Source organism: Oncorhynchus clarkii, chromosome 25 (genome assembly GCF_045791955.1).
Source record: "Oncorhynchus clarkii lewisi isolate Uvic-CL-2024 chromosome 25, UVic_Ocla_1.0, whole genome shotgun sequence".
Lineage (NCBI taxonomy): Eukaryota > Metazoa > Chordata > Actinopteri > Salmoniformes > Salmonidae > Oncorhynchus > Oncorhynchus clarkii.
In genome coordinates this window covers 42,188,112-42,211,753 of record NC_092171.1, presented here as the reverse complement: position 1 = coordinate 42,211,753, position 23,642 = coordinate 42,188,112, and the positions used below count along the sequence as shown (strand labels likewise).

The 23,642-nt window shown below is 47.9% G+C and overlaps 2 protein-coding genes across 4 annotated transcripts in view; both read right to left on the bottom strand.

Annotated features, from left to right (window-relative positions):
- Positions 1–1,551: 1,551 nt before the first annotated feature.
- LOC139383821 (cytochrome c oxidase assembly factor COX16) lies at positions 1,552–16,411 on the bottom strand. Its single transcript, XM_071128392.1, has 4 exons — positions 16,270–16,411; positions 15,680–15,757; positions 6,878–6,946; positions 1,552–1,946 (listed from the first exon to the last, which is right to left on the bottom strand). The coding sequence occupies exons 1-4, from the start codon at positions 16,327–16,329 to the stop codon at positions 1,833–1,835; spliced, it is 321 nt and encodes a 106-aa protein (XP_070984493.1). The 5' UTR covers positions 16,330–16,411; the 3' UTR covers positions 1,552–1,832.
- Positions 16,412–17,501: 1,090 nt separating this feature from the next.
- The window catches only part of LOC139383816 (alpha-actinin-1), a 169,896-nt gene continuing 163,755 nt past the window's right edge, over positions 17,502–23,642 (bottom strand). For 2 of the 3 annotated variants that reach the window (XM_071128386.1, XM_071128388.1), the window contains 2 exons: positions 19,829–19,987; positions 17,502–18,669 (listed from right to left, as the gene is read on the bottom strand). In XM_071128386.1, the coding sequence (XP_070984487.1) occupies positions 18,511–18,669; positions 19,829–19,987 (318 nt within the window). In that variant the 3' untranslated portion in view covers positions 17,502–18,510. Of the gene's footprint in view, positions 18,670–19,828; positions 19,988–20,423; positions 20,490–23,642 lie in introns of all 3 variants that reach the window. The other variant, XM_071128387.1, reaches the window with a different exon arrangement.

Here is a 23,642-nt window from a genome sequence, read left to right as displayed (position 1 = left end):
GTCCAGCAGGTGAAGAGTCCACTAGGTGAAGAGTCCACTAGGTGAAGAGTCCACTGGGTGAAGAGTCCACGAGGTGAAGAGTCCACGAGGTGAAGAGTCCACTAGGTGAAGGGTCCACTAGGTGAAGAGTCCACTAGGTGAAGGGTCCACTAGGTGAAGAGTCCACTAGGTGAAGGGTCCACTAGGTGAAGAGTCCACTAGGTGAAGGGTCCACTAGGTGAAGGGTCCACTAGGTGAAGAGTCCACTAGGTGAAGAGTCCCTTCATCTCACAAATATGGAAATGTTATCGTCATACTTTGGTTGGAACTTGGTTGGAACTTAAAGTGAAAGAAAATACCAAAAATCCTAACCTCTCCACAGGCCTAGTGGTTCATATTCTAACCTCTCCACACAGGCCTAGTGGTTCATATCCTAACCACACAGGCCTAGTGGTTCATATTCTAACCACACAGGCCTAGTGGTTCATATCCTAACCTCTCCACACAGGCCTAATGGTTCATATCCTAACCACACAGACCTAGTGGTTCATATTCTAACCACACAGGCCTAGTGGTTCATATTCTAACCACACAGGCCTAGTGGTTCATATCCTAACCTCTCCACACAGGCTTAGTGGTTCATATCCTAACCACACAGGCCTATTGGTTCATATTCTAACCACACAGGCCTAGTGGTTCATATTCTAACCACACAGGCCTAGTGGTTCATATCCTAACCTCTCCACACAGGCTTAGTGGTTCATATCCTAACCACACAGGCCTAGTGGTTCATATTCTAACCACACAGGCCTAGTGGTTCATATTCTAACCTCTTCACACAGGCCTAGTGGTTCATATCCTAACCACACAGGCCTAGTGGTTCATATTCTAACCTCTCCACACAGGCCTAGTGGTTCATATACTAACCTCTCCACACAGGCCTAGTGGTTCATATCCTAACCTCTCCACACAGGCCTAGTGGTTCATATCATAACCTTTCCACACAGGCCTAGTGGTTCATCTTTTCTTACCTCTCCACACAGGCCTAGTGGTTCATATTCTAACCTCTCCACACATGCCTAGTGGTTCATATCCTAACCGCTCCACACAGGCCTAGTGGTTCATATCCTAACCTCTCCACACAGGCCTAGTCGTTCATATCCTAACCACACAGGCCTAGTGGTTCATATCCTAACCTCTCCACACAGGCCTAGTGGTTCATATCCTAACCGCTCCACACAGGCCTAGTGGTTCATATCCTAACCTCTCCACACAGGCCTAGTGGTTCATATCCTAACCTCTCCACACAGGCCTAGTGGTTCATATCCTAACCTCTCCACACAGGCCTAGTGGTTCATATTCTAACCACTCCACACAGACCTAGTGGTTCATATTCTAACCACTCCACACAGACCTAGTGGTTCATATCATAACCTCTCCACACAGGCCTAGTGGTTCATTTTCTCATCATGACAATTGCCGAGGCATGTACCAGGTATGTGTACCAATGCACATGCCACCTAGTGGCAAGCCACTATGCCACCTAGTGGCCATATTGGACACAGACTCGTATTTCAAAACATTACATTTTTTAATATAACATATAAGACATGCACATTTGTTGTTTACATACAATTGGATCACAGATTCAACTGTCCATTTCCAAAACTCTCATTGACTCAAAGGTTTCGTTACTTTGAGTTTACACGATAAATACATATTATATTCCTCAAGCCATTGGCCTTGCAGTGGTCTTGGTGATAACTTGGCCCTGTGTCTTCCCATCTCACTCAGTATATCCTGTTGCAAACCGTACGGGCCTCTGGTCAGCGGTATTCAGAGGCATATCTCCATCACGCTGCCTTGCCCTGTCTGGAACGCTGCTGCTCTTGGTATTCCTTGGAGTCTTCCCAGGGACGAGGACCTCTGATGTTCCTCCACTCCTCCAGGTTTATATCCTTCATCTTCTGTTGTTGGGACAGAGAGACAACAGGACAGGGTTAGGGGCTTTACTCTACACGTCAGGGATAGGATCAGGTCAACACTGAACACCAGGAGGAGGTTTTACGAAAACCTCCACAGCACACCAGGAGGAGGAGGTTTTAGTAGATAACAGAACACCAGGAGGTTTTAGTAGATAACAGAACACCGGGAGGAGGTTTTAGTAGATAACAGAACACCAGGAGGTTTTAGTAGATAACAGAACACCAGGAGGTTTTAGTAGATAACAGAACACCAGGGGGCAGGAGGTTTTAGTAGATAACAGAACACCAGGGGGCAGGAGGTTTTAGTAGATAACAGAACACCAGGAGGTTTTAGTAGATAACAGAACACCAGGAGGTTTTAGTAGATAACAGAACACCAGGAGGTTTTAGTAGATAACAGAACACCGGGAGGAGGTTTTAGTAGATAACAGAACACCGGGAGGAGGTTTTAGTAGATAACAGAACACCGGGAGGAGGTTTTAGTAGATAACAGAACACCGGGAGGAGGTTTTAGTAGATAACAGAACACCAGGAGGTTTTAGTAGATAACAGAACACCAGGAGGTTTTAGTAGATAACAGAACACCAGGAGGTTTTAGTAGATAACAGAAGACCAGGAGGTTTTAGTAGATAACAGAACACCAGGGGGCAGGAGGTTTTAGTAGATAACAGAACACCAGGAGGTTTTAGTAGATAACAGAACACCAGGAGGTTTTAGTAGATAACAGAACACCAGGAGGTTTTAGTAGATAACAGAACACCAGGAGGTTTTAGTAGATAACAGAACACCAGGGGGCAGGAGGTTTTAGTAGATAACAGAACACCAGGAGGTTTTAGTAGATAACAGAACACCAGGAGGTTTTAGTAGATAACAGAACACCAGGAGGTTTTAGTAGATAACAGAACACCAGGAGGTTTTAGTAGATAACAGAACACCAGGAGGTTTTAGTAGATAACAGAACACCAGGAGGAGGAGGTTTTAGTAGATAACAGAACACCAGGAGGTTTTAGTAGATAACAGAACACCGGGAGGTTTTAGTAGATAACAGAACACCGGGAGGTTTTAGTAGATAACAGAACACCGGGAGGTTTTAGTAGATAACAGAACACCGGGAGGTTTTAGTAGATAACAGAACACCGGGAGGAGGTTTTAGTAGATAACAGAACACCGGGAGGAGGTTTTAGTAGATAACAGAACACCGGGAGGTTTTAGTAGATTACAGAACACCAGGAGGTTTTAGTAGATAACAGAACACCAGGGGGCAGGAGGTTTTAGTAGATAACAGAACACCAGGGGGCAGGAGGTTTTAGTAGATAACAGAACACCGGGAGGAGGTTTTAGTAGATAACAGAACACCAGGAGGTTTTAGTAGATAACAGAACACCAGGAGGTTTTAGTAGATAACAGAACACCAGGAGGTTTTAGTAGATAACAGAACACCAGGAGGTTTTAGTAGATAACAGAACACCAGGAGGTTTTAGTAGATAACAGAACACCGGGAGGAGGTTTTAGTAGATAACAGAACACCGGGAGGAGGTTTTAGTAGATAACAGAACACCAGGGAGGGAGGATGTTTTAGTAGATAACAGAACACCAGGAGGTTTTAGTAGATAACAGAACACCAGGAGGTTTTAGTAGATAACAGAACACCAGGAGGTTTTAGTAGATAACAGAACACCAGGAGGTTTTAGTAGATAACAGAACACCAGGAGGTTTTAGTAGATAACAGAACACCAGGAGGTTTTAGTAGATAACAGAACACCAGGAGGTTTTAGTAGATAACAGAACACCAGGAGGTTTTAGTAGATAACAGAACACCAGGAGGTTTTAGTAGATAACAGAACACCAGGAGGTTTTAGTAGATAACAGAACACCAGGAGGTTTTAGTAGATAACAGAACACCAGGAGGTTTTAGTAGATAACAGAACACCAGGAGGTTTTAGTAGATAACAGAACACCAGGAGGTTTTAGTAGATAACAGAACACCAGGAGGTTTTAGTAGATAACAGAACACCAGGAGGTTTTAGTAGATAACAGAACACCAGGAGGTTTTAGTAGATAACAGAACACCAGGAGGTTTTAGTAGATAACAGAACACCAGGAGGTTTCAGTAGATAACAGAACACCAGGAGGTTTCAGTAGATAACAGAACACCAGGAGGTTTTAGTAGATAACAGAACATCAGGAGGTTTTAGTAGATAACAGAAGACCAGGGGGTTTTAGTAGATAACAGAAGACCAGGGGGTTTTAGTAGATAACAGAACACCAGGGGGGAGGATGTTTTAGTAGATAACAGAACACCAGGAGGTTTTAGTAGATAACAGAACACCAGGAGGTTTTAGTAGATAACAGAACACCAGGAGGTTTTAGTAGATAACAGAACACCAGGAGGTTTTAGTAGATAACAGAACACCAGGAGGTTTTAGTAGATAACAGAACACCAGGAGGTTTTAGTAGATAACAGAACACCAGGAGGTTTTAGTAGATAACAGAACACCAGGAGGTTTTAGTAGATAACAGAACACCAGGAGGTTTTAGTAGATAACAGAACACCAGGAGGTTTTAGTAGATAACAGAACACCAGGAGGTTTTAGTAGATAACAGAACACCAGGAGGTTTTAGTAGATAACAGAACACCAGGAGGTTTTAGTAGATAACAGAACACCAGGAGGTTTTAGTAGATAACAGAACACCAGGAGGTTTTAGTAGATAACAGAACACCAGGAGGTTTCAGTAGATAACAGAACACCAGGAGGTTTCAGTAGATAACAGAACACCAGGAGGTTTTAGTAGATAACAGAACATCAGGAGGTTTTAGTAGATAACAGAAGACCAGGGGGTTTTAGTAGATAACAGAAGACCAGGGGGTTTTAGTAGATAACAGAACACCAGGGGGGAGGATGTTTTAGTAGATAACAGAACACCAGGAGGTTTTAGTAGATAACAGAACACCAGGGGGGAGGAGGTTTTAGTAGATAACAGAACACCAGGGAGGGAGGATGTTTTAGTAGATAACAGAACACCAGGGAGGGAGGAGGTTTTAGTAGATAACAGAACACCAGGAGGTTTTAGTAGATAACAGAACACCAGGGGGGAGGAGGTTTTAGTAGATAACAGAACACCAGGGAGGGAGGATGTTTTAGTAGATAACAGAACACCGGGAGGAGGTTTTAGTAGATAACAGAACACCGGGAGGAGGTTTTAGTAGATAACAGAACACCGGGAGGAGGTTTTAGTAGATAACAGAACACCGGGAGGAGGTTTTAGTAGATAACAGAACACCGGGAGGAGGTTTTAGTAGATAACAGAACACCGGGAGGAGGTTTTAGTAGATAACAGAACACCGGGAGGAGGTTTTAGTAGATAACAGAACACCAGGAGGTTTTAGTAGATAACAGAACACCAGGAGGTTTTAGTAGATAACAGAACACCAGGAGGTTTTAGTAGATAACAGAAGACCAGGGGGTTTTAGTAGATAACAGAACACCAGGGGGGAGGATGTTTTAGTAGATAACAGAACACCAGGAGGTTTTAGTAGATAACAGAACACCGGGAGGAGGTTTTAGTAGATAACAGAACACCGGGAGGAGGTTTTAGTAGATAACAGAACACCAGGAGGTTTTAGTAGATAACAGAACACCAGGAGGTTTTAGTAGATAACAGAACACCAGGAGGTTTTAGTAGATAACAGAACACCAGGAGGTTTTAGTAGATAACAGAACACCAGGAGGTTTTAGTAGATAACAGAACACCAGGAGGTTTTAGTAGATAACAGAACACCAGGAGGTTTTAGTAGATAACAGAACACCGGGAGGTTTTAGTAGATAACAGAACACCAGGAGGTTTTAGTAGATAACAGAACACCGGGAGGAGGTTTTAGTAGATAACAGAACACCGGGAGGTTTTAGTAGATAACAGAACACCAGGGGGCAGGAGGTTTTAGTAGATAACAGAACACCAGGGGGCAGGAGGTTTTAGTAGATAACAGAACACCAGGGGGCAGGAGGTTTTAGTAGATAACAGAACACCAGGAGGTTTTAGTAGATAACAGAACACCAGGAGGTTTTAGTAGATAACAGAACACCGGGAGGAGGTTTTAGTAGATAACAGAACACCGGGAGGAGGTTTTAGTAGATAACAGAACACCGGGAGGAGGTTTTAGTAGATAACAGAACACCGGGAGGAGGTTTTAGTAGATAACAGAACACCGGGAGGAGGTTTTAGTAGATAACAGAACACCGGGAGGAGGTTTTAGTAGATAACAGAACACCGGGAGGAGGTTTTAGTAGATAACAGAACACCGGGAGGAGGTTTTAGTAGATAACAGAACACCGGGAGGAGGTTTTAGTAGATAACAGAACACCGGGAGGAGGTTTTATTAGATAACAGAACACCAGGAGGTTTTAGTAGATAACAGAACACCAGGAGGTTTTAGTAGATAACAGAACACCAGGAGGTTTTAGTAGATAACAGAACACCAGGAGGTTTTAGTAGATAACAGAACACCAGGAGGTTTTAGTAGATAACAGAACACCGGGAGGAGGTTTTAGTAGATAACAGAACACCAGGAGGTTTTAGTAGATAACAGAACACCAGGAGGTTTTAGTAGATAACAGAACACCAGGAGGTTTTAGTAGATAACAGAACACCAGGAGGTTTTAGTAGATAACAGAACACCAGGAGGTTTTAGTAGATAACAGAACACCAGGAGGAGGTTTTAGTAGATAACAGAACACCAGGAGGTTTTAGTAGATAACAGAACACCAGGGGGGGGGGGGGGGGTGTAGTAGATAACATATTTAATGATTAAAGATAAGGAAGAATCATATCCTTGAGTCTTCCAGGATGGTATCAGAGAATACAGCATTACAGTACAAACACAGATCAACTCCCCTCGTCCATCAGACACCTACCTGGTACTCCTCCTCCAGGATAACAGACTGTTTCTGGGGGTTCACCTTGGCCTCTAGGGTGGGATCCAGCTGGAGGAGAGAGAAGAAGAGAGGAATGGTTTGTGCCACACACACAAGGCAGCTCCTTATTCACACACACAGACCGACACACCGATCTGAACTGTGATCTGGTGAACAAACTGTATATTTGATCATGTACATTTTCTGAAACACACAGCTGGTCTAAATCACAGCTCTCAACTGAATGGGGGGGGGAGGGCATGAGGGAGGAAGGGGGAGAGGAGGAGGGAGGGAGGAAGGGGAAGAGGAGGAGGGAAGGGGGGGGGGGAAGAGGAGGAGGGAAGGGGGGGGGGGGGAGAACTCTTGACAATCAAAATGAGACAGCCTCCTCCTCCCCCCACCTTCCCTTTCTCATGCCCTTCCCTCCTCCCCCTCCTCATTGCCCTTCCCTCACCCTCTTCCCTCCTCATGCCCTTCTCCACCCCCTCCTCCTACCTCCCCTTCCCTCCTCCTCATGCCCTTCCCTCCTCCCTTCCCCCCTCCCCCCCTCCCCTCCATGCCCTTCTCTCCATCTATTATTTCTGTAATGTATAAATGATGACAGAAGCCAGAGGTAGTCTAGTTTCTAGCTGGCAAGTCAGAGAGAAGAAAACTGGCAGCGTAGAAAAGATGAGCACTAAGCTGACTCATTCACACCCAGAAGTTACACCCCTCTTCCCTGTCTCTTCTCTACCCAGAGAGTTGGCACAATTACAAATGGCCCTGTTTCCCTGATCAATTATTCAGCTTAATTTGGAGAAATGTCACCAGGTTGAGTAAAACAGCCAGCTTACCAGCCAAGCCAGATGACTTGGGAGAGGTCGCTTTCTGTCTTTTCTTAGCTGTAGCGTATTACAATCATTTTGAAATAAAGCCAAATCATAATTTAATTTGTGTACCTCTTTGACACTGAGCACTTAACAAAACATTACACTAAAACCCCCCAAAAGGCTGAGCGTAGTGTAACAGACTCCGGGGGGGGGGGGGGGCCCTGAGAGGAGACCAACTGACCAACTCTAGATGGGAGGAACCCTGAGAGGAGACCAACTCTAGATGGGAGGAACCCTGAGAGGAGACCAACTCTAGACGGGAGGAACCCTGAGAGGAGACCAACTCTAGATGGGAGGAACCCTGAGAGGAGACCAACTCTAGATGGGAGGAACCCTGAGAGGAGACCAACTCTAGATGGGAGGAACCCTGAGAGGAGACCAACTCTAGATGGGAAGGAACCCTGAGAGGAGACCAACTCTAGATGGGAGGAACCCTCAGAGGAGACCAACTCTAGATGGGAGGAACCCTAAGAGGAGACCAACTCTAGATGGGAGGAACCCTGAGAGGAGACCAACTCTAGATGGGAGGAACCCTGAGAGGAGACCAACTCTAGATAGGAAGGAACCCTGAGAGGAGACCAACTCTAGATGGGAAGGAACCCTGAGAGGAGACCAACTCTAGATTGGAGGAACCCTGAGAGGAGACCAACTCTAGATGGGAGGAACCCTGAGAGGAGACCAACTCTAGATGGGAGGGGAGGAACCCTGATGGGAGACCAACTCTAGATGGGAGGGGAGGAACCCTGATGGGAGACCAACTCTAGATGGGAGGGGAGGAACCCTGATGAGAGACCAACTCTAGATGGGAGGAACCCTGAGAGGAGACCAACTCTAGATGGGAGGAACCCTGAGAGGAGACCAACTCTAGATAGGAAGGAACCCTGAGAGGAGACCAACTCTAGATTGGAGGAACCCTGAGAGGAGACCAACTCTAGATTGGAGGAACCCTGAGAGGAGACCAACTCTAGATGGGAGGAACCCTGAGAGGAGACCAACTCTAGATGGGAGGGGAGGAACCCTGATGGGAGACCAACTCTAGATGGGAGGGGAGGAACCCTGATGGGAGACCAACTCTAGATGGGAGGGGAGGAACCCTGATGAGAGACCAACTCTAGATGGGAGGGGAGGAACCCTGATGAGAGACCAACTCTAGATGGGAAGGAACCCTGATTGGAGACCAACTCTAGATGGGAAGGAACCCTGAGAGGAGACCAACTCTAGATGGGGAGGAACCCTGAGAGGAGACCAACTCTAGATGGGAGGAACCCTGAGAGGAGACCAACTCTAGATGGGAGGGGAGGAACCCTGAGAGGAGACCAACTCTAGATGGGAGGGGAGGAACCCTGAGAGGAGACCAACTCTAGATGGGAGGGGAGGAACCCTGATGGGAGACCAACTCTAGATGGGAGGGGAGGAACCCTGATGGGAGACCAACTCTAGATGGGGAGGAACCCTGATGGGAGACCAACTCTAGATGGGAAGGAACCCTGAGAGGAGACCAACTCTAGATGGGGAGGAACCCTGAGGGGAGACCAACTCTAGAGGGGAGGGAAGGAACCCGGAGAGGAGACCAACTCTAGAGGGGAGGGAAGGAACCCTGAGAGGAGAACAACTCTAGATGGGAAGGAACCCTGAGAGGAGACCAACTCTAGAGGGGAGGTAAGGAACCCTGAAGGGAGACCAACTCTAGATGGGAGGGAAGGAACCCTGAGGGGAGACCAACTCTAGAGGGGAGGTAAGGAACCCTGATGGGAGACCAACTCTAGATGGGGAGGAACCCTGATGGGAGACCAACTCTAGATGGGAAGGAACCCTGAGAGGAGACCAACTCTAGATGGGAAGGAACCCTGAGAGGAGACCAACTCTAGATGGGAAGGAACCCTGAGAGGAGACCAACTCTAGATGGGAAGGAACCTTGAGAGGAGACCAACTCTAGATGGGAAGGAACCCTGAGAGGAGACCAACTCTAGATGGGGAGGAACCCTGAGAGGAGACCAACTCTAGATTGGAGGAACCCTGAGAGGAGACCAACTCTAGAGGGGAGGGAAGGAACCCGGAGAGGAGACCAACTCTAGATGGGAAGGAACCCTGAGAGGAGAACAACTCTAGATGGGAAGGAACCCTGAGAGGAGACCAACTCTAGAGGGGAGGTAAGGAACCCTGAAGGGAGACCAACTCTAGATGGGAGGGAAGGAACCCTGAGGGGAGACCAACTCTAGAGGGAAGGAACCCTGAAGGGAGACCAACTCTAGAGGGGAGGTAAGGAACCCTGATGGGAGACCAACTCTAGATGGGGAGGAACCCTGATGGGAGACCAACTCTAGATGGGAAGGAACCCTGAGAGGAGACCAACTCTAGATGGGAAGGAACCCTGAGAGGAGACCAACTCTAGATGGGAAGGAACCCTGAGAGGAGACCAACTCTAGATGGGAAGGAACCTTGAGAGGAGACCAACTCTAGATGGGAAGGAACCCTGAGAGGAGACCAACTCTAGATGGGGAGGAACCCTGAGAGGAGACCAACTCTAGATTGGAGGAACCCTGAGAGGAGACCAACTCTAGAGGGGAGGGAAGGAACCCGGAGAGGAGACCAACTCTAGATGGGAGGGAAGGAACCCTGAGGGGAGACCAACTCTAGAGGGAAGGAACCCTGAAGGGAGACCAACTCTAGAGGGGAGGTAAGGAACCCTGAAGGGAGACCAACTCTAGATGGGAGGGAAGGAACCGTGAGGGGAGACCAACTCTAGATGGGAAGGAACCCTGAGAGGAGACCAACTCTAGAAGGGAGGTAAGGAACCCTGAAGGGAGACCAACTCTAGATGGGAGGGAAGGAACCCTGAGGGGAGACCAACTCTAGAGGGAAGGAACCCTGAAGGGAGACCAACTCTAGAGGGAAGGAACCCTGAAGGGAGACCAACTCTAGATGGGAGGGAAGGAACCCTGAGGGGAGACCAACTCTAGAGGGGAGGTAAGGAACCCTGATGGGAGACCAACTCTAGATGGGGAGGAACCCTGATGGGAGACCAACTCTAGATGGGAAGGAACCCTGAGAGGAGACCAACTCTAGATGGGAAGGAACCCTGAGAGGAGACCAACTCTAGATGGGAAGGAACCCTGAGAGGAGACCAACTCTAGATGGGAAGGAACCTTGAGAGGAGACCAACTCTAGATGGGAAGGAACCCTGAGAGGAGACCAACTCTAGATGGGGAGGAACCCTGAGAGGAGACCAACTCTAGATTGGAGGAACCCTGAGTGGAGACCAACTCTAGAGGGGAGGGAAGGAACCCGGAGAGGAGACCAACTCTAGATGGGAAGGAACCCTGAGAGGAGAACAACTCTAGATGGGAAGGAACCCTGAGAGGAGACCAACTCTAGAGGGGAGGTAAGGAACCCTGAAGGGAGACCAACTCTAGATGGGAGGGAAGGAACCCTGAGGGGAGACCAACTCTAGAGGGAAGGAACCCTGAAGGGAGACCAACTCTAGAGGGGAGGTAAGGAACCCTGATGGGAGACCAACTCTAGATGGGGAGGAACCCTGATGGGAGACCAACTCTAGATGGGAAGGAACCCTGAGAGGAGACCAACTCTAGATGGGAAGGAACCCTGAGAGGAGACCAACTCTAGATGGGAAGGAACCCTGAGAGGAGACCAACTCTAGATGGGAAGGAACCTTGAGAGGAGACCAACTCTAGATGGGAAGGAACCCTGAGAGGAGACCAACTCTAGATGGGGAGGAACCCTGAGAGGAGACCAACTCTAGATTGGAGGAACCCTGAGAGGAGACCAACTCTAGAGGGGAGGGAAGGAACCCGGAGAGGAGACCAACTCTAGATGGGAGGGAAGGAACCCTGAGGGGAGACCAACTCTAGAGGGAAGGAACCCTGAAGGGAGACCAACTCTAGAGGGGAGGTAAGGAACCCTGAAGGGAGACCAACTCTAGATGGGAGGGAAGGAACCGTGAGGGGAGACCAACTCTAGATGGGAAGGAACCCTGAGAGGAGACCAACTCTAGAAGGGAGGTAAGGAACCCTGAAGGGAGACCAACTCTAGATGGGAGGGAAGGAACCCTGAGGGGAGACCAACTCTAGAGGGAAGGAACCCTGAAGGGAGACCAACTCTAGAGGGAAGGAACCCTGAAGGGAGACCAACTCTAGAGGGGAGGAACCCTGAAGGGAGACCAACTCTAGAGGGGAGGTAAGGAACCCTAAGAAGAGACCATAACCCAAATGACATTGTGTCTGCAGGTTCTCGCTCCTCCCTTGTACTTTCACGTTTTTATTTAACCTTTTATTTAACTGGGCAAGTCAGTTAAGAACAAATTCTTATTTACAATGACGGCCTAGGAACAGTGGGGTTAACTGCCTTGTTCAGGGGGCAGAACGACAGATTTTTTTAAACCTTGGGGATTTGATCTAGCAACCTTTCGGTTACTGGCCCAACGCTCTAACCACTAAACTACCCTGCCGGCTACCTACTTGATTGATTAATGAAGGTCCCTAATTGGTAAGGAACTCCCCTCACCTGATTGTCTAGGTCTTAATTGAAAGGGAATTAAAAAATAGAAAATAAACCTATAGACACGAGTCCCTCCACAGAATGAGTTGGACCCCCCCTGACATAGGGAGCCATTTGGGATTCAGCCCATGTTGGTCTGGAGGGGCTTCAATGGAATGAGTCATTGAGAAAGAGCTCTAATTGGGTCATAGAGAGACAGTCAGCGGCTGTAAGACTTAACTAGGTCGCTGTCTGGGAGGGAAGATGGAGTAGTTTGTAGAGTAACGCACTGTAGCTAACACGGGTGTGTGTGTGTGTGTGTGTGAACTGCACTCCAACCCACGGCTATTTAGCCAGGCCTTGGCATACATTAGATTATTTCTCTATCACACACACACGCGCAGATGCCACACACACACACACTCACACGCAGATGCCACACACACACACACACACAAACTTAAAAACACACAATCACAGAAGCAGCAGTCACTGCTGAGGCCCAGGGTTTAGAGGGAGACTGTTACTGCTGAGGCCCAGGGTTTAGAGGGAGACTGTTACTGCTGAGGCCCAGGGTTTAGAGGGAGACTGTTACTGCTGAGGCCCAGGGTTTAGAGGGAGAGTGTCACTGCCGAGGTCCAGGGTTAAGAGGGAGACTGTCACTGCCGAGACCCAGGGTTTAGAGGGAGACTGTCACTGCTGAGGCCCAGGGTTTAGAGGGAGACTGTTACTGCTGAGGCCCAGGGTTTAGAGGGAGAGTGTCACTGCCGAGGACCAGGGTTAAGAGGGAGACTGTCACTGCCGAGGCCCAGGGTTTAGAGGGAGACTGTCACTGCCGAGGCCCAGGGTTTAGAGGGTTACCGTTATAAACGGCGGTGATCGTTACCGGTATAAACGGCGGTGAGCGTTACCGGTATAAACGGCGGTGAAGAAGAGAAGGGGGAGAAGAAGAAGAGAAGGGGGAGAAGAAGAAGAGAAGGGGAAAAAGAAGAAGAGAAGGGGGAGAAGAAGAAGAGATGGGGGAGAAGAAGAAGAGAAGGGGGAGAAGAAGAAGAGAAGGGGGAGAAGAAGAAGAGAAGGGGGAGAAGAAGAAGAGAAGGGGGAGAAGAAGAAGAGAAGGGGGAGAAGAAGAAGAGAAGGGGGAGAAGAGAAGGGGAAAAAGAAGAAGAGAAGGGGGAGAAGAGAAGAGAAGGGGGAGAAGAAGAAGAGAAGGGGGAGAAGAAGAAGAGAAGGGGGAGAAGAGAAGGGGGAGAAGAGAAGAGAAGGGGGAGAAGAGAAGGGGGAGAAGAAGAAGAGAAGGGGGAGAAGAGAAGAGAAGGGGGAGAAGAAGAAGAGAAGGGGGAGAAGAAGAAGAGAAGGGGGAGAAGAGAAGGGGGAGAAGAGAAGGGGGAGAAGAGAAGGGGGAGAAGAAGAAGAGAAGGGGGAGAAGAAGAAGAGAAGGGGGAGAAGAAGAAGAGAAGGGGGAGAAGAGAAGGGGGAGAAGAGAAGGGGGAGAAGAAGAGAAGGGGGAGAAGAGAAGGGGGAGAAGAGAAGGGGGAGAAGAGAAGGGGGAGAAGAGAAGGGGGAGAAGAAGAAGAGAAGGGGGAGAAGAAGAAGAGAAGCGGGAGAAGAAGAAGAGAAGCGGGAGAAGAAGAAGAGAAGCGGGAGAAGAAGAAGAGAAGGGGGAGAAGAAGAAGAGAAGGGGGAGAAGAAGAAGAGAAGGGGGAGAAGAAGAGAAGGGGGAGAAGAAGAGAAGGGGGAGAAGAAGAGAAGGGGGAGAAGAAGAAGAGAAGGGGGAGAAGAAGAAGAGAAGGGGGAGAAGAAGAAGAGAAGGGGGAGAAGAAGAAGAGAAGGGGGAGAAGAAGAGAAGGGGGAGAAGAGAAGGGGGAGAAGAGAAGGGGGAGAAGAAGAAGAGAAGCGGGAGAAGAAGAAGAGAAGCGGGAGAAGAAGAAGAGAAGCGGGAGAAGAAGAAGAGAAGCGGGAGAAGAAGAAGAGAAGCGGGAGAAGAAGAAGAGAAGCGGGAGAAGAAGAAGAGAAGCGGGAGAAGAAGAGAAGCGGGAGAAGAAGAGAAGCGGGAGAAGAAGAGAAGCGGGAGAAGAGAAGGGGGAGAAGAGAAGGGGGAGAAGAGAAGGGGGAGAAGAGAAGGGGGAGAAGAAGAGAAGGGGGAGAAGAAGAGAAGCGGGAGAAGAGAAGCGGGAGAAGAGAAGCGGGAGAAGAGAAGGGGGAGAAGAGAAGGGGGAGAAGAGAAGGGGGAGAAGAGAAGGGGGAGAAGAGAAGGGGGAGAAGAGAAGGGGGAGAAGAGAAGGGGGAGAAGAGAAGGGGGAGAAGAGAAGGGGGAGAAGAAGAGAAGGGGGAGAAGAAGAGAAGGGGGAGAAGAAGAGAAGCGGGAGAAGAGAAGAGACTATGGTGTCATTTGAGGAATAGGGTGTAATTTGGTAACCAGGGAATAGGGTGTCATTTGGGGAATAGGGTGTCATTTGATATCCAGGGAATAGGGGGTAATTTGGTATCCAGGGAATAGGGGGGTCATTTGGTATTCAGGGAATAGGGCGTCATTTGGTAACCAGGGGAATAGGGGTAATTTGGTATCCAGGGAATAGGGGGTCATTTGGGGAATAGGGTGTCATTTGATATCCAGGGAATAGGGGGTCATTTGGTATTCAGGGAATAGGGGGTCATTTGGTAACCAGGGGAATAGGGGTCATTTGGTAACCAGGGAATAGGGGGTCATTTGGTAACCAGGGGTCATTTGGTAACCAGGGAATAGGGGTTCATTTGGTAACCAGGGAATAGGGGTTCATTTGGTAACCAGGGAATATTGGGTCATTTGGTAACCAGGGAATATTGGGTCATTTGGTAACCAGGGAATAGGGGGTAATTTTATCATCATAGCTATTCATATAAGAGTTTTGCAAGTTTTTTTCCCCCATCAAAGATACTAGTTAGTGAGAGGTGGTATATAGCATATCCAGCTGCATAGAGGTATAATGATTCTGTCACATAATGTACCGATTCCAGTCCTAGAGGGCAGCACTGATAACATTGTGCTATTTTGACACCTAAAGGATCTAGCGTACCTGTGTCGTGACTGACTCTCTCATGAGCGGTAATCTGTCTACCGGGTAGGGCTACAGCCGAACACTCAGTGCCGGTGCCACAGTGCCATCAAATCATCAGTCAAACGTTCACACACACGCACACATTTGAACGGGTAATATTATATACGTAAAAAATAAATGTTATATTATAAAAAGGTAATTGATACCTCTAGAATATAAGATATTGCTGAGGAATCAAATAACCTCTGAGGACTATAAGGGAGTTATACTCCTCAGCGCCTCAGGATGGCTGATACTGCCTGTCTGTTCTGTTGGTCTCCTCTTCACAGTGTCTACGGTAGTTTTTCAGACATTTCAGAGGACACGGTGTTGATTTCATTATGCTGGATCAGCTGCTTTACCTTCTTCATGATCTTCTGAGCATCGTAGCGGATCTGTGTGAACTCCCGGAGCCCAAAGGAACCTCCCACTACCAGCAACTTAGAAACAGAATCCATAAATTGGTTTCATAATGAGGCATTGTCATCAATATACAGTACATTCATACTATCTCTGACTGCACTAACTATTGAAACTAAAATTGTATGCTGTCAGGGATGAATATGCAGTTATGTGTTTAAACAAGAGGACGGACGATTTATTAGTGCTTCTAGTTAACATATCTATTGAAGATGATGTCTCAGGTCACTTGTACTTTCATTGTTTGGAGATTGACTTGTATTTTGTCAGTCGCTTCAGCAGCTAACGGCACGAAACCACTTAACTAGCTAGCTATGAGTTAATTGATCGGATTTTATAATGACTGTTCTTCGTGTTTGTAGCCTACATGTTGATGCTAATGCTCAAGCTGCTATCTAGTTAATGTAGTCAACTTTAGCTAACTTTAGCTGATAAGCTAATAGCCACTGATAGCTAAGCTAGCTACCCTCTCTCTAGCGAGCAAAAGTCTAGTCACGAAACTGAAAAAGACAGTATCAAACCTATGACTCACCAACATGGGAACTCCATATTTAAGGGTTTTGTTCCTCTGTAATGCTTTGAAGGTCAACATGATTATTCGACCCAGATAACGCTACAACCCCATGTTACTTGTTGTTCACTGCGGAAGGTGAATTCTGTCGGACGCACTGACGAGAAAGTCCTACTCCCTATAATTCCCGGATGTTCCATAAACTCCTATTTTTAGTTCCGCATGTGGAGTGACAGAGGTAGAAACACTGAAGCAGTGTTATTTGTATGATTTTGGCTGATGAATTATTGGTCATACGTATGAGATATGTGGGCATATTACTTTAGTCACATGTTATATTTAGAAAAAAAAGCCCCACATTAGCTACATGTTTCTGTAAATAACATTGATCTAAATAACATGCCAAACCCACTTAATTAATTTCTTCCATTGTCCATATTACTGTAATTTGATTACAGAATCCAACATAAATATGTAAGTGAATCAAGGAAATTAATAAGCTCTTCTCCCAGTCTCTTCTTCTTTATCAGCCTCTGAATCCATTCTTCGATCTTCTTCTGGCAGACGACCAGAGCCAGCAGCCCAAAGAAAACGCTGTACAGGAACAGGATTCTTCTCAAACACAAAGTAATAGAACTACTTCTTGCTAGCAGGGTGGACTGAACTTGGGTATATAACCTCCCAGGGCTCAAATGTCAGAATATGATATTGCATATTCCTCTTGTATCCTCAGCATTGCCCTATAGCCAATCTACATCCAGTCTATCACCCCAGCTACCATTCATTTTTATTATAAACTGGGTGGTTCCGGCCCTGAATGCTGATTGGCTGACAGCCGTGGTATATGAGACCGTATACCACGGCTATGACAAAACATGTATTTTGACTCCTCTAATTACGTTGGTAACCAGTTGATAATAGCAATAAGACACAGGGGTTTGTGATATATGGCCAATATACCACGGCTAATGGTTGTATCCAGGCACTCCGCGTTGAAGAACAGACCTTAGCCGTGGTATATTGGCCATATACCACAAACCCCTCGTGCCAAATTGAACCATATTACACCTGCACCTAAAGCTACTTTCCAGCTTGATATTGTCTTATGTTCAGCAACATCGCTTCACAATGTCATACTTATGCTGGAGATAGTTCATTTTGAATATCACATATAGTTTCATCACAGACACAATAAACGTCATCGGTTATTAATGTCACTGTGTACTTATCAAAGGAGAAAACAATGGGTAAATTAAGGACCAAGTATAGCAATTTATCTTTATTTCAATTGTTGTTTCTTTCTTTTTTTTTTACCAGGTGAAGAAAAATACCTTTTTTTGTTCTGTATAATAAAATATGTTAGCTTTATTCATTTTATGAAGAAAAACAATAACAAGAAAAATAAAAACACATTTCTCTCCCTTTTTGTAAACCTGGAGAGTGTTGCTGCATGGGAAGCGAGTCCAACTGAGACAAAGTATGAGGGAGGGAAGGGGCTTGCTCCGTCCGGGGGTGAAGTTTCCCTTGGGTACAGATCTAGGATCAGCTTTCACTCCCTCAATCCTAACTAACTACTAGAGTGGGGAAAGTGCTAAACTGACCCCAGATCAGCATCTAGGGGCAACTTCAGCCTACACCAGTAAAGGGGTTGGCGGAGGGGGGAATGAGTGGAAAAGGAAGGGGGGGGGGGCAGACAAGATGATTATGACATATAAGATAAGGCCAGGAACATAGAAAAAACATGTTAGCATTATAGAGCAGGGCTAGCCTGATGCCAGATTTGTCTGTGCTGTTATGAGCGTTGTATAGCAGGGCTAGCCTGATGCCAGATTTGTCTGTGCTGTTATGAGCGTTGTAGAGCAGGGCTAGCCTGATGCCAGATTTGTCTGTGCTGTTATGAGCGTTGTAGAGCAGGGCTAGCCTGATGCCAGATTTGTCTGTGCTGTTTTGAGCATTATAGAGCAGGGCTAGCCTGATGCCAGATTTGTCTGTGCTGTTTTGAGCATTATAGAGCAGGGCTAGCCTGATGCCAGATTTGTCTGTGCTGTTTTGAGCATTATAGAGCAGGGCTAGCCTGATGCCAGATCTGTGTTTTGCTAAACTGGCGTGACAACAATGAGTTGGGTAAGACAACACAAACAGATCTGGCACCTATGCTAGAGCAGAGCTGCGGTGTTGGGGCAGTAGGAGGGTCTTGCGGGGGGCGGTGGTAAGAGCAGGTAGGCTGGTGAGCGACCTCACATGTTAGGGGTCAAAGGTCACTCAGAGGTCACTCTCTCCGTAGAGTGCGGTGGAGAAGGACATGTAGTCGAGGGCACCGGGTATCGCGTCGGGGCCAGCGTAGGGAGCCATGCGGGCAATACAGTACTCTGCCTGGTCAGGAGGCAACTCACGACGAAGCTCATCGGCCAGGATGTAGTTCTGGTGGAGGGGAAACGAGAAGGTAAGAACAGTCTAGGGGTTCTCAAACCTTTGGGCTCGTTTGGCCAAAATATAAAATCAGTGGTTGGCCGTGGGCCACACAAATAGACGTTTATGTATTTATAAATAAAAAAGGTAAACAATAGCTTTTTAGTAAGCAATCATAAAATCATACAAAATGTAGCCATATAACTTGACACCAAACAACACATTCTAATTACCAGTATTAAAAGTATAAAAAAAAAAACCTGTTGTGGCACAGAAACTGCAACCAAGTTTCTATGTTCGTAAAGGCTAATAACTTGAATATGTGTTTCAAATGACTTGGAAATATGGGAAAGGTGTGTTTGCAGCCGTAAGTCACTGAAATGCATCAGAAAGGTATCGGAATGTTCCGGAAAATATCAGGGAAGCTCATCAGACAAAAACGCCTCTAGGCTTTTGGGGGCCCTAAGCAAGATTTGGCAGTGGCCAAAGTAAGTACCTACTTAAAATGTGCAATAAGCAAAAATTGCTCCGCCATTTCCTGGTTGGATAAATTCTAATAATTTGCCTAATTTTAGTTTATGTGGCAAAACAAGCAGTCAGGATGTAAAGAATCATTGTACCATCCACACCGCTGAGAAATAGATTTTCAATGACCAAAAATATTGTATTTTCAGCTGTTTGAAACTGGTGTACAAAACCAAAAGTAAGATGCAAAAATTAAACTTAACGGGAAGCATAGAAATAGAGCACGTAGAACCGATCTACCGCTTCTTAGACTGGCTTTCAGTGAGCTTTATGAATACATTTGATTGATTGATTGACCGACTGATACTGACTGACTATTATTCAAACCTCAGTGTGGAAATATATATATAAAATGGAGGAAAATCTGTTTTTTGACTGTACTGGGCCTTTAAAAACTGCAAACATTTGTCTCTACCTTATGGCAAAATGTGTAGATTTACAGAAAATGTACTCTAAAACTCTCCGCTGTCAAGATTTCGATTTTGGCCCCCAAAAGGCTAGGGCCGGCTCTGACTGTATGTGTGTGTGTATGGATGTGGGTACACAGACCCACAAGCCACTGCGGCCCCTCATGATGAGTTCAGATTTTTTTTGTGGCTCCCACCCCTATCAAAGTTGCCCATCCCTGGTCTAGTTGGAGGAGTACCTTGTCCCCAGCCAGGACCTTGAAGGAGGCCATGACCTGGTCAGCGGTGTCTGTGTCGGCCGTCTCCCGGGACATGAAGTCTATGAAGGCCTGGAACGTGACCACGCCCACCCGGTTGGGATCCACGATGCTCATGATGCGAGAGAACTCTGCTTCACCCTATTGGACAGGAGCCACGAACACCGTCACCACGGGAACCATTGTGGGGCCCTTTTGGGCTCTGGTCAAAAGTTGTGCACTATGTAGGGCCATTTGAGACATAGCCTGGTTTCCAGATCTGTTTGTGCTGTCTTGCCAACTATGGTCATTGTATGACAGCACAAACAGATGTGACAGGGACCAGGCTATAGAGACAGTAAACAAACTAGAATGTTTACACAGTAATATACAGTTAATCAGAGACGATAGACGATTTTCTGTTTTTTACAACACATGTGATCATGACTGGTGAATCCTTTCTTTTCCAATTCAATGCAGACTGATCTTGAAGAGACAAGTGAACAGTTTCCACAAATGACTACAAGGCAGACTGTATAAGTAACCATAGGAGGATACTTGACTGAGGGAGGGATTGGAGCGGATGTTTAGGCTTTACCATGTTGTAACCGAGGGAGATAAGGCAGGTTTTGAAGTCTTCAGCTTCCATCATCCCTGTTTTCTTCTACAGGTATCAGAGAGGGACAAACAGTACGGAGGAGGAACGAACGAGGAAGAAGATTGAAAAGTGATAGGAGGTATTGAGGAGGAGGAGGTATTGAGGGGGAAATAGAGTAGGAGAGGGATGTCACATGACATTGCGAAAGGAAAATTGGAGGAAGGATAGTAAGAAGGGGGTAGAAGGGGGTAGAAGGGGGTAGAAGGGGGTAGAAGAAGAATCAGAAGAATAAAGGTAGGGGGGTAGAGGTGGTTAGAGGAGAGTAGAGGGAGGTAGGGGGGGAGTAGAGGTGGTTAGAGGGGAGTAGAGGGAGGTAGGGGGAGTAGAGGTGGTTAGAGGAGAGTAGAGGGAGTAGAGGTGGTTAGAGGGGAGTAGAGGGAGGAGTAGAGGTGGTTAGAGGGGAGTAGAGGGAGGTAGGGGGAGTAGAGGTGGTTAGAGGAGAGTAGAGGGAGGTAGGGGGGGAGTAGAGGTGGTTAGAGGAGAGTAGAGGGAGGTAGGGGGGGAGTAGAGGTGGTTAGAGGGGAGTAGAGGGAGGTAGGGGGAGTAGAGGTGGTTAGAGGAGAGTAGAGGGAGGAGTAGAGGTGGTTAGAGGGGAGTAGAGGGAGGAGTAGAGGTGGTTAGAGGGGAGTAGAGGGAGGTAGGGGGAGTAGAGGTGGTTAGAGGAGAGTAGAGGGAGGAGTAGAGGTGGTTAGAGGAGAGTAGAGGTGGTTAGAGGAGAGTAGAGGGAGGTAGGGGGAGTAGAGGTGGTTAGAGGAGAGTAGAGGGAGGAGTAGAGGTGGTTAGAGGAGAGTAGAGGGAGGTAGGGGGAGTAGAGGTGGTTAGAGGAGAGTAGAGGGAGGAGTAGAGGTGGTTAGAGGAGAGTAGAGGGAGGTAGGGGGAGTAGAGGTGGTTAGAGGAGAGTAGAGGGAGGTAGGGGGGGAGTAGAGGGAGGTAGGGGGGAGTAGAGAGAGGTAGAGGGGTAGAGGTGGTTAGAGGAGAGTAGAGGGAGGTAGGGGGAGTAGAGGTGGTTAGAGGAGAGTAGAGGGAGGTAGGGGGGGAGTAGAGGTGGTTAGAGGGGAGTAGAGGGAGGTAGGGGGAGTAGAGGTGGTTAGAGGAGAGTAGAGGGAGGAGTAGAGGTGGTTAGAGGAGAGTAGAGGTGGTTAGAGGAGAGTAGAGGGAGGTAGGGGGAGTAGAGGTGGTTAGAGGAGAGTAGAGGGAGGAGTAGAGGTGGTTAGAGGAGAGTAGAGGGAGGTAGGGGGAGTAGAGGTGGTTAGAGGAGAGTAGAGGGAGGAGTAGAGGTGGTTAGAGGAGAGTAGAGGGAGGTAGGGGGAGTAGAGGTGGTTAGAGGAGAGTAGAGGGAGGTAGGGGGGGAGTAGAGGGAGGTAGGGGGGAGTAGAGAGAGGTAGAGGGGTAGAGGTGGTTAGAGGAGAGTAGAGGGAGGTAGGGGGAGTAGAGGTGGTTAGAGGAGAGTAGAGGGAGGTAGAGGGAGTAGAGGTGGTTAGAGGAGAGTAGAGGGAGGTAGAGGGGTAGAGGTGGTTAGAGGAGAGTAGAGGGAGGTAGGGGGAGGAGTAGAGGTGGTTAGAGGAGAGTAGAGGGAGGTAGGGGGAGTAGAGGTGGTTAGAGGAGAGTAGAGGGAGGTAGGGGGAGTAGAGGTGGTTAGAGGAGAGTAGAGGTGGTTAGAGGAGAGTAGAGGGAGGTAGGGGGGGAGTAGAGGTGGTTAGAGGAGAGTAGAGGTGGTTAGAGGAGAGTAGAGGGAGGAGTAGAGGTGGTTAGAGGAGAGTAGAGGGAGGAGTAGAGGTGGTTAGAGGAGAGTAGAGGGAGGTAGGGGGAGTAGAGGTGGTTAGAGGAGAGTAGAGGGAGGTAGAGGGAGTAGAGGTGGTTAGAGGAGAGTAGAGGGAGGTAGAGGGGTAGAGGTGGTTAGAGGAGAGTAGAGGGAGGTAGGGGGAGTAGAGGTGGTTAGAGGAGAGTAGAGGGAGGTAGGGGGAGTAGAGGTGGTTAGAGGAGAGTAGAGGGAGGTAGGGGGAGTAGAGGTGGTTAGAGGAGAGTAGAGGTGGTTAGAGGAGAGTAGAGGGAGGTAGGGGGGGAGTAGAGGTGGTTAGAGGAGAGTAGAGGTGGTTAGAGGAGAGTAGAGGGAGGAGTAGAGGTGGTTAGAGGAGAGTAGAGGGAGGAGTAGAGGTGGTTAGAGGAGAGTAGAGGGAGGTAGGGGGAGTAGTAGAGGTGGTTAGAGGAGAGTAGAGGTGGTTAGAGGAGAGTAGAGGGAGGTAGGGGGAGTAGTAGAGGTGGTTAGAGGAGAGTAGAGGTGGTTAGAGGAGAGTAGAGGGAGGTAGGGGGAGTAGAGGGAGGTAGGGGGAGTAGTAGAGGTGGTTAGAGGAGAGTAGAGGTGGGTAGAGGAGAGTAGAGGGAGGTAGGGGGAGTAGAGGTGGTTAGAGGAGAGTAGAGGGAGGAGTAGAGGTGGTTAGAGGAGAGTAGAGGGAGGAGTAGAGGTGGTTAGAGGAGAGTAGAGGGAGGTAGGGGGAGTAGAGGTGGTTAGAGGAGAGTAGAGGGAGGAGTAGAGGTGGTTAGAGGAGAGTAGAGGGAGGAGTAGAGGTGGTTAGAGGAGAGTAGAGGGAGGTAGGGGGAGTAGAGGTGGTTAGAGGAGAGTAGAGGGAGGAGTAGAGGTGGTTAGAGGAGAGTAGAGGGAGGAGTAGAGGTGGTTAGAGGAGAGTAGAGGGAGGTAGGGGGAGTAGAGGTGGTTAGAGGAGAGTAGAGGGAGGAGTAGAGGTGGTTAGAGGAGAGTAGAGGGAGGAGTAGAGGTGGTTAGAGGAGAGTAGAGGGAGGTAGGGGGAGTAGAGGTGGTTAGAGGAGAGTAGAGGGAGGAGTAGAGGTGGTTAGAGGAGAGTAGAGGGAGGAGTAGAGGTGGTTAGAGGAGAGTAGAGGGAGGAGTAGAGGTGGTTAGAGGAGAGTAGAGGGAGGAGTAGAGGTGGTTAGAGGAGAGTAGAGGGAGGAGTAGAGGTGGTTAGAGGAGAGTAGAGGGAGGTAGGGGGAGTAGAGGTGGTTAGAGGAGAGTAGAGGTGGTTAGAGGAGAGTAGAGGGAGGTAGGGGGGGAGTAGAGGGAGGTAGGGGGGAGTAGAGAGAGGTAGAGGAGTAGAGGTGGTTAGAGGAGAGTAGAGGGAGGAGTAGAGGTGGTTAGAGGAGAGTAGA